Raw genomic sequence first — 13,404 nt, forward strand, 5'->3', positions numbered from 1 at the left:
ATTTATCCCTTCAATTATCTATTATTAAGCAAGTTTAGTTTGCATCTAATTTACATTTTGAAGCTCACTCTCAAATGTATTTCGAGAATTTTGCGTCCAATTACTAACACGTTTTAGAAATTTGAATAATATCTTCTTAGTTGGAACATGACAAGGTGAGGTCTAGAATAATAAATTAGAGTCACGATCAGCTATACCCGACATTGTCTCCTTTTGCTATTCACACACCAAGTCTTATGGGGAAACAAATAAAGTGTATATATATATATATATATATATATATATATGGGATAAACTAGTCTTATGCGGCAGAAAAGAAAAAAATCTCCTACTGATAGTTCGGTTTTTGTGCCAAATATTTTTTCTTTTCTTCTTTGTGTCATAAGTGGATCCCATGTAATTATTTTACTCTACGATAGAAGATAAGAACTCTTGCAATAGAAAAATTACTTTGCCACACACATATATATATATACATGAAGGACTAGTAAAATGAAAAAAGTTAGTTACATTCTTTTTCTCAAATTTAGTAAAAAAATGTATCCAATCTTTTGTATTATGAAAGTACCGAAGATATTTATCAATTTTAGTACCCATTTAGGAGATTTTTTTTAGCATCTCTTCTCCTTATTAACATAAGCTAGGTCAAATAAATTTTTACAAAATTTTTTATAATAAAAAGAATTTTCTTTTATAATAAAAAAATCAAAAGCCAAAAATTCATACAAGAAATTTTTTAAGTTATATTAGCTTTTTTTTTATATGATAAATAGATTTTTTTTTAAATAAACAGCTTTTAAATAATTTTTAAGTTAAAAATCTTATATAATCATCAAACGACTTTTAACTTTATTTTTTATTTTTATTTTTAGTTTTAACTTAAAAAATAACTTTTAACTTAAAAAAAAAATTGTCAAATAGACTCTTAATGTCTCATTATGTTCAGGTACACTCGCTCCAACATATTATTTTTTTTTTGATAACACCAACATATTTATTTTAAGACGTATATTGGTAAAAAAAATCTCAGGTGTGTAAAGGAATTAATGTCTGATCTTAACAGTAAGTCAAGATTAGTCTTGGTTATCTGAAACCAGCTATTCACTAATCACTTCTTCTCTCTTCTCGTGCTTAAAAAATATTTATTCATAATTATATTATAAATTTATTATTTTATAACCAAATCCAAAAGTAACACGATCCAATACCGACCACAGCATCATCACCGCCACAATGCGCGCCTTTAAACCACCCTCTCATTTTTTTTTAAAATAAAGTTTACATTTGAATACAAATGAAGTCAAAACGCATAATTTATAAATAATTTAACTATTCACAAATATTTTATATGAAGTGAGTAATTCGAAAGCGGAATTGATTTGTTCATTAGGCAATTTCATGATTTTTTTTCAAAATTTCTTATTAGAGTGAAAAAGTATGGATGGTTGCATTATAAAGTTTAAATTCATTGAATTGGGTGTAGTTAGATTTTCTAATATCATTATATAAGTCAATTGATTTTTTTTTTATTTGATCATCATATTATGAGGTTGATTCCTTAGTTATTGAGGTGTTTAAGATTTTTTTTAAAATGTTAAACTTATTATTTTTGTTTGAGAGAAAGATTCGTTTATTATTGCACACAATTTTGTTGTGGTAAATTTGTTTGTTTTTTTCTTTTAAACTGCTGGTCAAGTAAATTTAGTTTTTAAATATAATTTTGTGATTATTTTAATTCTAACAACAAACAAAAATTATTTTGTTATTTATTTTAAAGGAAGTTATACTTTTTTTTAATCTCTTAGCACTATTTTTTTTGAGTTTCCTCAAAGTATCTCTTAACCGACGACCATTAATTGATCCTTTTCGAGACGTAGAGATCTATGAAGCACCGACACTTCAGAAACCCTGACGTGTCGTGTCCGACACTTCTCGACACTCTCCGACACTCCGACACTCTAACACGTGTTATAGAAATTCAAAAAAGATTAAAAGGTTGCGTTGCATTGAGTTTTTAGTTCTAACTATTAGATTCGTTGGATTACGATTACCATATTATTGAGTTTAATATAAATATTTGGGATATCTTATATTTCTTTGTAAAATTGATGAATATTATAAGTTTAGTTTTATTTTTTTGTTAAATTATTGAATATTAAATATGATATACACTACATATATTAAAAATATTATTTAATATCAAAACGTGTCCTAATGTGTCGAAATCTAACATTTTATAAAATTAACGTGTCGGAGTGTCGTGTCGTATCGTGTCACGTGTCCCGTGTCAGTATCGGTGCTAGATAGGTAGAGATTATCAAAGTGAGTTTTGCTTTTACTAACAAAATATTTTTCATACACAGGACGAAGAAGTGAAGAACCACTTTTATAATTATTGGATCAAAATCAAATAAATAGCTCTTACTTAATATCATTTTGTAACTGTTAGCTCTTACTTAATGTTATTTTGTAATTGTCAATTTAATTTTGATCTAACAATTATAAGAGTGGTTGTTAGGGATTTTAAAGAAAAAAGATTATAAGTATAAACTCCTTCATTTTTTATAACTTATATAATATGATTTTTTTTGCCAAATCTATTTTTTAAATTGAACATATATTTCAATAACTTCAGAAAGAATATTCTTGTAATGCATTTTTTAATATATATTTTAGTTTAAAAAAATATTTTTATTTTAAAAATTATTTTTTCCTTCTATAAAAATACCAAAACTGTTTTCTTTAAGATTTTGTCCGATTATTTTAAAATCTATTAAACATATTTAATTAAAAAATAGTGTTTTCTTAAACAGACACAAACAGACGGTTATGAATATACAAAGATGCACAAACAAATTTTATGTAAATAGTTTTTTTTATAGCTATAAATAGTTTTAATTTATAGCAGAATCAACAAGTTCAACTTTAAAATTTTACAAGATTCAATAATTTTGTTAAGATACATTTAGAGACGAAAAGTAAAAAAAGGAATCAACTAAAAATAAAAGTTAGAAAAAGAATTGTTGGTATAGTGATATCCCATTAATATATTCGATTCCCAATAGTTGCAATCCGTGAGAAAAGTTAGATGCTCAGACTCGAAATTGAACTAGTAAGGCCATTAGGATTTCGGACATTGATATTTATAAAAAAAAGGTTAGATGTTTTTTTTCGGTAAACAAGTTAGATTTTATTTTAGACAATTTTAATAAGAGAAAGATATATTTATCATCACAAATATTTATCATCCTTATAACCAACCAATCTAATCTACAACCAACTAATCTAATCACCGTTAATTCCTGTCAATTTAACAGTTATAATTTATTAGAAATTATTGACTTGCTCTTATTAATTAATTATTAATAAATTTAATAATTATAATCATTAGATTGACAAAAATCAATGATAATTAAATTGGTTATAAATATGATAAATTTTTATAGTAACAAGTATATCTTGTCCTATTTTAATAAGGGAAATCATTTTCTCATGCTACATAAGAAAAATTATCTCATATAACAGAGATAATACTACAGGTGAGATCTATAGACAAAAAAAGAAGATAAAAAATAGATATACAACCTACGTTTATTTTGTGTGGTTAGAAATTTGACTTTTTTTATACGAAGTTAAGAGAAATATAACCTTTTTAACAAAATTCCATATTTATTATATATTTTTATTTAGGAAAAGTGTTTATCATTTTAAATGACATAAAGTTATGTCATTTTAAGAGAGATACAGACACAGAAAATTTGAATTTTAAATTAAAAAAACTACCCACTTTCTCTCTCCCATGATTTCTGTTTTTCTGTGTCTATCTCTCTCATAAAATAACATAACTTATGTCATTTAAAATGACAAACAACACACCATTTTATTATATTGGACTTATTGGTCGAATGTATGAATATATAAATAATAATAAATAACTAACTCGCTCAGTCACTATCTTCACGTTTATAACTGACACGCACTCCACCTTACTATATATGTTATTCATTCAATTTCATTTTGTTAAAACAAAAAAGAAAAAGAAAAAGAAAACTCTCTCTCTCCCTCTCTCTTTCTTTTCTCTCTCCTTTCTCTCTCTTCCATTTCCATGGTGGAACGAACAGAAGACGCAGCGTCGCCGGAACGATGATCGAAGAACGTAACCACCACACAGAGATTGGAGCAAAATTAGGGTTTCGAGATAGCTAAAATCCGAACAATGCCAATCTCGAGGTGTCACATTCGGAGCGCGCACAGCTTGGCGGATCCGGAGCTGCAACGTGCCGCCGACAAGGATGATTCCGAAGCTCTTCTCGAAGCCGTTGCCATGGCCGGAATTGTCGGCGTCTTGCGCCAGCTCGGTGACCTTTCTCAGTTAGTTCTCATTCTCTCTCTAGCTTCTCTCTCTAAAACTGCTTTCGTTGTTGCAGTTGAAATGGTGGTTGTGCTGGCAGTTGAAGTGATTTTACTGAGTCGAAACGTGTGTTGAGGTTAAGAAAAGAAAGTTCTAATTTAATGCGATGTTTGAATTTTTGTTGTGTGATTTTGTCGTTGGAGTTGTTAGTGGAGTGAGCTTTGATTCAGCGAATTTTATTTCTTTTTTTAGGTCAATTTGGCACTTTGTTAGTTCGGTATAGTTTGATTGAGTTCGGAGTTTGGAGAAAATGGCTTTTCTAATTTGATGATTCAATTAGGTGGCGGAATTGGGCTTCTTCTTCTTATTCTTTTCGCAATATTATTATGATTATTGTTTAATTTTGTTACATAAACTTGAATAGTTGAACTGATTTATGGGATTACTATTTGAATATTATTTTCGTGTTGATTTTAATTTTGTTGCCTCACCCTTTTCTCTGTGAATTCCTTCTCCCTTGATTCTTCATTTGCTTTTTTGTTTGCATGTATTGACTTTTGGGAGGATAAAAAAAGGGAAGAATATGGGCAATTGGTGCGTAGATTGCTTTAAATTCTGGGGTTGAGTAGATGTTGGGTGACTTTATTTGTACATATATTTATTGATTGGTCTGATTCTGATTGAATGATGCGTAGACTACAACTCTTGAACTAAGTAAGGGTTTTTCGTTTGGTGGATACGGAGTGAGTATTAAGGCTTCAAGGGTCAATCCTAGGATCTGCTATCCACAAATTTCCTCATCAACCACATGAGCTGAGCCTAGATGGCTTAATCTTGGGAATTTAATTCAAAATGCTTCTAGTAGGATATTGTATGTATCTCATTAGAGTTGTGGTAATCCTGGCATTTTCTTCCCTACAGTTAATTATTAGAAAGTTAGTTCCGTTTCATAGAGTTCCCAGCATCAACATTTAACTTTTTAAATTATAATTTTTAAAGCTACCAGGTGCTGTTAAGGTCTCCGCATATAACTGTATCATTTTGGTCAGGTTTGCTACTGAGGTATTCCATGACTTACATGAAGAAGTAATGGCTACTGCTGCAAGGGGCCACAGTCTTATGTCTCGTGTTCAACAGCTTGAGGCTGAAGTTCCAGCACTTGAGAAAGCTTTTTTGTCGCAAACTCATCATTCATCATTTTTTACCAATGGAGGTTAAATTAATCAGTACAGAGTCCTATTGTATATTATTTGTGTTCGTAATTTGCAACCTGTAGTTCATAATGGTCCCTTGGAATATTTTAACATATTTCTTACATTGCAGGGATTGACTGGCATCCTAATCTTCAGTCTCAAAAGAATCTTGTTACTCGCGGAGACTTACCTCGATTTATAATGGATTCATATGAAGAATGCCGTGGTCCCCCAAGATTGTTCCTTCTGGACAAGTACGGTTACCTGATTCATAGAACATAAACAATTTCAGCACAAATAAAAATTGATTATTATGTTATAGATATTTGAAACTTTTGTTTTCTTTTTTGCTCTACAAGGTTTGATGTGGCTGGGGCTGGGGCATGTCTCAAGCGTTATACTGATCCATCATTCTTTAAAGTGGAATCTGCTTCCTCTGGAACAGCAATGGTAGAAGCTCACAGGGAAAAGAGAATTCGTAAAGTCAAGGTACTGAACCAACAATTCAACCACTTAATGACATGATTTTTCTGGAAAATTGTTTTACTTGTATAGAAAACAATTCTATGCAATAGAAAATTGAATATTTGCAATTTCTACTATGTAATATGTATATTTCTTATTTCCAGCAGAAGAAAGGAGCACGACCGATGAATGGTGAAACCCCCAAAGTTGTGACATCACATTCCAAGTAAGCTCCAATAATTTTACTGCGGAGAATTAATTTATTCTTCTGGTTTTTAAAATGCAAAATGATCTTTAAATGGTTAATTGGTGAATTAATCCATTTCCATTACTGTAGACTGCATCAGTTGCTTCTTGAGGAGCGTATTGAGAATGCTTGTAGTGATCCTGCTCGTCTTGTGAAGTTGAGGAAAAAACAATTGAATGGATCTGCATTTGAAGCAAAGACTGGGAAGAGTTACATGGAGAAAATTCTTGAAATTCCCTCACGTGATCACAAATTGGTTTGTGAAACTTCAGTCATTCCACTGCCTGTGAAATCGATGCCAGATGATGCTAATGAAACTGGGATTAAAATACTTGAAATCAGTAGCATTACTCGTATGAAAAGGTCTTTGGGAAATGAAAACACTTGTTTATCACCAAATGAACAGGAATTGGAGCTGAAACCATACCCAGAAACGGATAGGGAGACAAATGGATATCTTGTGAAGGCGCATGGACAAATCTTTGCTGGTGTGACAGATGAAATGTCTTCTAATCATCCCAAGGTACCTGGTGAAACAGAATTGGTAGGTGATGAACCAAAGAAAATAGAATGCAGCTTAGATGGCTACCATTCTGATGATATGATTAGTGAGGCTGATGATTATGTGGATGCTTTAGCTACCATGGAGTCAGAATTGGAGACAGACAATGAGTGTAAACCTATGAAAAGCTTAGTGAATATTCAAAAGGTAACTGATTCAAATGGAAAAGAAGAACATCAACTACAAACTCGATTTTCTGATTCTCCATCATTTGGGGACTCCTTGACATCCGAAGAAATTAGTTCATTTGAGCAAGACAGAAATGAAGACCATAATGAAGTGCAAGCTCCGTTCTCAGATTCGGAGTCAACAAGAACCTACTGTGCATCAGATGATAATAATTCATTCAGAAGAGATAGAAATGAAGAACATATTCAACTGCAAGCTCAGTTCTCAGATTCCCAATCTATTGGAAACACTTGCACATCAGAGATCAAAGATATGCCATCCAACCTGCTTTCCCAAACTGTTGAGTTGGAAAAGACTTATTGTGGTGAGTTTGTCATGCGTGATGATGCACAAGTTCAGGGAGAAGAGATTTCTGATTCTAGACAAGTCTCTTCTGGTTCATGTCTGGATTCAGGGTGTTTATTGTTGTCTTCAGATCTTGGAGCCAGCTCACCAGTGTTCCTACCTACAGGTACACAATCAGATGAAAAACCAACTGGCCCTGTTGAACCTCGCTTAAGATTAGGAGATGACGACAATAGGTGTCTTGTTGAACCTATAGCTGCAGTGCATGATTCTCTCTCCCCAATAAAAGACGATGCTTGCCGAGTTGTTTCTTTTGATAACAATTCTTTGAACAACTTGGATATTTGTGATCCATATGTTCATTCCGATGCTCTGTTACAAGTTTCTAATGATTTAAACTTAGCTCGTGAAAATGAATGTGGTTATCATTCTGACATCAAAGTGTTGCAGGCAGAATCTCTCAATGAATACTCTTCTGAAATTTTGGTTAATGGTGATGTTGGTTCACAAGGTGAGGATCCCATTTGCCCATCCATGGAAGTAGACTTGAATTCAGGTACTAAGCTGCTGCTTGATGGCCAAGATTTAAAATCTGAGCATGCTATTACTGCAACCCAACTTAACTCAGAAGATTTATCTCCTCTTGCAGAGACTACCCCAGTGAGTAGCTTTACAGAGGAGTTGTGCTCTAGTTTTACTCACAAAAATCCACTGGATGAACCAGATTCAGCCGAAGTTAAAATTGTGTATTCTGATCAGCAATCAAATTTTGAAGAGGTACCAAGGATAATGCCTGGTGATGAAACAAGTGGATCCACCTGCAGTTTGGATCCAATTGAAGATGGTAATCATATTAAACATCTATCTTCTCCTGATTACATAAGGCAGGATAATTATGTCATGATAAATGATATGTTCACTGAAAAAGTTCAGTCAGAAGGTCAGGATGTATCTGCTCCTCCTTCCATTTATTGTGCTGAAAATGATGCAAGTATTGTTAGATGTCAAACTTCAGATTTTATTTCTTCTCCATCAAGGAATCTTTCAAATTTGCATGAACCTTTACTGGGTTCTTCAGATTCCCATCAGATGGAAATGGAATCCAATGAGTTAGAGTTGACTAAAAATTCTGTAGACTTGAATGCAGAGAAGAGGGAAATCCAACTGGAATCATCCTCAGATATCATATCTTCTCCAATGAGTAGTCTTACAAAGATGGAAGACTCTCTTTCTGCTTTTGCAGATCCTTGTGAGGAAGAGATGGAAGTCAATGAGGCAGTTGCTATAGAATCTTTGACAGAATTAGTGGCACAAAAGGTAGTGGATCAACCAGAAGTTGCTTCTACTGATGTAGAGTCAAACCTGAACAGATCAGTTCCCAGCGATCATTTTGATTCTGGAATATGTAATAATATTCAACATTCGTCTCTTAAGGACAAAATCCAATATGGTTCTTGTATCAATGACATGAAAATGGTGCAGGTATGTTCGGAGCTAGACTCTATGAGGTCAGAATCTATATCTGTTTGCCAGAATGATCTACAGAACAGCAAATATAGTTTTTCACCACCTTCCTATTACCAACTGGAGCATGAAACCCATTTAGATCTGTTCTTAAAATCACAAGTTGGTCAACAGGATGCAGGATTTCTACTCAGAAATGAAGAAAATTATACCTCTGAGAAATTTCAACCTCAACGGATGCAGATATCAAATCAGTTGGAGCAAGAAAGAATCTCTGATTTTGCTTCTGAGTTTGCTGCTGAAATCCATCCAGATGAGCCTTCATCATGTGATTCCTCATTGAAGTCATCTGGCGAGGAGGTTGACCCAACAAAACATGTCATTGATCCATTAAAACCTCTTCTTCCTGACCTCTTTCCCAAGGAAACTAAAGTCAATCTTGAGGAGATGCCACCTTTGCCCCCTCTACCGCCAAGGCAATGGAGAATGGGCAAGGTTCAACATGCTTCCCTATTTTCACAGAGAGAAGAAATAGAAGTAAGTCAAGCCTTTTTGCAACCAATACAGCCTGTCATACCTGATGAAAAGCTTCAATTTGGTCCATCAACTTCTGAAAGAGAGACCTTGCTGACTCGGAATCCATTTTTGCCTGTCATGGCTGTGGAAAGTAATAAGCCCCAAAATTCTTCTGGGTTTTCAGCAGGTCTTTCGCAGCATCCTGTTGCTATTCCTTTGCAATTTCCTATCATGATAAATGAAGCAAATAGTCAATATAATTACCTATTTCTGGAGAGAAGCCAAATCCAGAACTCTTTCTTAACATTACCTGTTTTATCTTCGGGCAAGCCTCCTCATGGATATCTTGTTGCTTCAGAAGGAGAAATGGTATTCAATTCAATTCAATGCCCACCAATACTACCAGCTGAATGTGCTGTTTCTGGAGCTGATCCCATCTTTCAAGAAGAAAAACCCACTCAATCTCCAAATCAATTAATTGAAGTTCCTAGTTTAGAAGTTAAGCAGGGTAGACCTGGAGAATTGCATTTGGTGTTACCAGCTGATTGTCCTGTTCCTGGAGATGATTCCATTTCTCCAAAAGAAAAACCCACTCAATCTCCAAGTCAATTAATGGAAGAGAGTAGTTTAGGAGTTATAACACTTGAGCAGTCTTTGGTTAATCTGGGAAGGGATCAAGGAGATCCTTCAATCTCACCCGTGTCACCACCAAGTACAGAAATTGTGCAGCCCAATCCCAGCCGGCTGTCTTCAGAGGAGGAAATGGCATCGTCATTGGATACATCTGTTCAAACATCAGAGTTTGATAATGAAATGCCAAATGGAAAACTGAAGAATAAGCTTCCTCGACCCCGGAATCCTTTAATTGATGTTGTTGCTGCTCTCGACAAAAGCAAGGTAATGACAGTTTTCTTGTTCTCATAGAATGTACTCTTTATGTGGTCTCAATTCTTGCATAACACACTGCCTTTGAACCACTGTAGCTGAGGAAGGTCACCGAACGTGTTTGGCCGCAGATAGAACCCAAGGTAGATGAAAGAGATTCATTGTTAGAACAGATAAGAACGAAGGTTAGAGCTAGCAACTTTTATCTTGTTCTTCATGATGACCGTACCCTTTTGTATTAAAACAATCTTGTAATTAGAAATTTAAAAATATGTTCTTTTATCAGTCCTTCAACTTGAAGCCTGCTGTGGTGGCACGACCCAGAGTTCAGGGTCCAAAAACAAACTTGAGGGTTGCTGCCATCTTGGAGAAAGCAAATGCAATTCGCCAGGTCCATCACTTTTCATGTAGTATATTTATTGTAGGCGTTTGCTTCCCCCCTCCCCCCTTTCTGCCTGTCAGAACCACCATTTCTCTTCAGGTTAAACTAAACTAATGTCAATTATTGAAATAGGCATTGGCTGGAAGTGATGAAGATGATGATGCAGATAGCTGGAGTGATTCTTAAATTTACTACTGAATGGAAATACTGTTCTCAGTGCTGGTGGATGTTTTTCTATTGTGGTTCTTGCCTTGGATCAGGTGTAAAAACTAAAAAGTCTTTCTGCCCTATAGTGGATAGGAAATCTTCGTGATACCCAAGATTCTTTATCCTACTCTATATGTTCATATATGATACTGTGGACAACATATGTCCCTTCCTGAGACCTCTCAATTCGCACACACATGCATGGGCATTGGAACAAACATGCAGTGTAGCATCAATCAAGGGCCTTTTTCGGAGGTGAAACTCACTTCAGTCAGTCAGGCTCGGTGTGCAAGTGCTTTATCAATCCAGACCAACCAACCTATCATCAACACTTATTTTCTTTTTATATAAGAATGTGTATATTTGGTTGTGATTGTCATAGTTTTTTGATTATTAGTCATGAATACCCAATTTTGAAATTCTGTAATGTAGTGGTTTTATGATAATTGTCTCATATATAATGTAGCTCATCTACTTGTGTCTAATACAATAGTATATATATAATACACGGGAGAATTTTTTTTTGAATGTACAGTTTCTGTCATTACCCGTGGTCACTTATCAGTATTTGTTTCTAGTTATTGTATATAGTTGCAAGAAAAATTAAGAACTTGGTAGTGGAAATTAAAAATTAAAATAGATAATAAAGATTCGCAAACCCATGTCGCTTTGGTTGCTGTGTACATTAGCTACCCCTACCCGCTACCAGGTCCTGGAAATTTATCTTGACCATTGTTGCCTTATCCAAATACATATTATTAAGTGTCCTAATGTTGTTATCAAATTAACTAGGGGTAGCTTACCATTGAAAATTAATTAATTAACTAGTAAAGTAGTATGCAAATTATCATGAGGGCGAAAAGGAGCACAAGCATATGAAAAATTAAACATGAAGTGGTGGTCCTTATGATAGTAGGGGTCGGACCTCAATGTCAACTTATGTCAGTGTGGTACTGATTAGGGTCTGAGCATATATTCAATAACTTCATGATATCCCACATGCTAGAGAATGTAAGGAGATTCTGTTCCTGTTGTTCTTGTCTCTTTCTTTTACAATACTGACTGCCAATAGATGTGCGAGACAACTACCTATTTGTATTGAATTTGAACTTCTTTTTTCTTTTTTTCTTACTTCATATGCACGTACCGTCCTTTCTATTGAAAGAAGTCGCAACAATTATTGAATAAATAATAATATTCTAAGTACTCACAAATGATCTAATTCGCTATATTGAGCTAAGTTTCTAGACTATGGCTTACGTGATATCAAATTTAAGATCATTTTTACATATTTGTCCTCAATATTACGCTAGTATTTCAATTCGCTTTTCTATTATGATCAAGTGATAGATGTCAAAGTATGTCTTATAAAACCCTAGTTATTATAGGAGTAATAGATCAACAACTAGGTAATAAAATACAACGGTGGAACATTTCCATTTCTCATTATTAAAATCCAACCTACACATATGATGAGTTTATATTCTAATTACAACTATATATATATATATATATATATATATATGAGAGGGTTATATTTACTAATTTTTTGTTTACAAATTACAATATGTATTTTCATAAGTACATAGTGTAATTCGCAAAAATTTGTAAACGGATCATTCCTCATATATATATATATATATATATATATATATATATATATATATAATATTAATTATTTGTCATGTCTCTTGACCGTTTTGTCACTCAAAACTATATCATTTTGGATATTTAAATATTTATTTTCCTTATTTAATTAATCGAAAGTAGATATCATATTTTTTTCTTTTCTTTTATCACCATTAATTCACCTTTGTATGATTATAATTCTTTAATTTGACAAATTCTTACATCAAGTGACTTGGCATCTGATCAGAACAGCAAGTTAAATTTTTTATTTTTAACTTGGCATCATAGATATCGTGTAATTCGTAATAATATTTTTTATTTAATGACATATTTCATTAATTTTTTAAAATTAAATTAAGAATAAAAATTTGGAGTGTTACATTTCTGACTTATAAAAACTTTATGAACAAAAATGCTCCTACCATCAAGTTAAATTCAATTTTTATCACGACGAAGAAGTGGGTAGGATCGCTTAGCCACTCTTCATAATTGGAAAAACGAGCACCTTGGAAATACATGCATGTAGAGCATCTGAAAACTACTTTAGAATGGGTGGAATCATCTTTATATAAGTTTAGGTCCCTTATAAACATCTTTTTATTTTTACAAAAATAAAATAAAATTATATGAAACGAACATAATGGGTAGGCGTAATAATTTTAAATTATTGGTTTTTTTCTCCCTCACGAGACTTTTTTTTATTTAAATTTTCCCTGTATACATGAGTATAATAAACTTTTTTTTTTTTGGTGGATGTGAGTATAATAAACTTAAAAGGCAGATAGAAACACGAGGAGAAAGACAAGATTGCGAGAAAGAAATGAATTTTTTTGGAGAAAATAGATTATTTATTATTCATAAATACCTTTTTATGATTAACTTATATCGGTCCATATTTTTCATATATAGTAAATATGTAAATTAAATATTTTAAAACATATAAAAAATAAGATGTAATGTTATAATAAATTAAAACTTAAATAATATATAATTTTTTATAACCTTATTTTTTATTATCTATGTATTTCA

General features: G+C 32.7%; 1 protein-coding gene across 3 annotated transcripts; it reads left to right on the forward strand.

The window, feature by feature from the left end:
• Window positions 1-4,052: 4,052 nt before the first annotated feature.
• Window positions 4,053-11,252, forward strand: LOC133305890 (protein SCAR2-like). Of its 3 annotated transcripts, XM_061506140.1 has the most exons (10): window positions 4,053-4,371; window positions 5,401-5,564; window positions 5,675-5,798; window positions 5,904-6,033; window positions 6,174-6,235; window positions 6,347-7,848; window positions 7,942-10,169; window positions 10,256-10,342; window positions 10,444-10,548; window positions 10,672-11,252. In XM_061506140.1, exons 1-10 carry the CDS (start codon window positions 4,217-4,219, stop codon window positions 10,723-10,725), a joined length of 4,611 nt encoding a protein of 1,536 aa, XP_061362124.1. In that variant the 5' UTR covers window positions 4,053-4,216; the 3' UTR covers window positions 10,726-11,252. The 3 variants fall into 3 exon arrangements, with proteins under 3 accessions (XP_061362124.1, XP_061362122.1, XP_061362123.1); XM_061506138.1 differs by having other exon boundaries at window positions 6,347-10,169; XM_061506139.1 differs by having other exon boundaries at window positions 6,177-6,235; window positions 6,347-10,169.
• Window positions 11,253-13,404: the final 2,152 nt, after the last annotated feature.

Source organism: Gastrolobium bilobum, unplaced genomic scaffold (genome assembly GCF_033153095.1).
Source record: "Gastrolobium bilobum isolate Gb01-03AN ecotype WA unplaced genomic scaffold, APGP_CSIRO_Gbil_v1 utg12810, whole genome shotgun sequence".
Lineage (NCBI taxonomy): Eukaryota > Viridiplantae > Streptophyta > Magnoliopsida > Fabales > Fabaceae > Gastrolobium > Gastrolobium bilobum.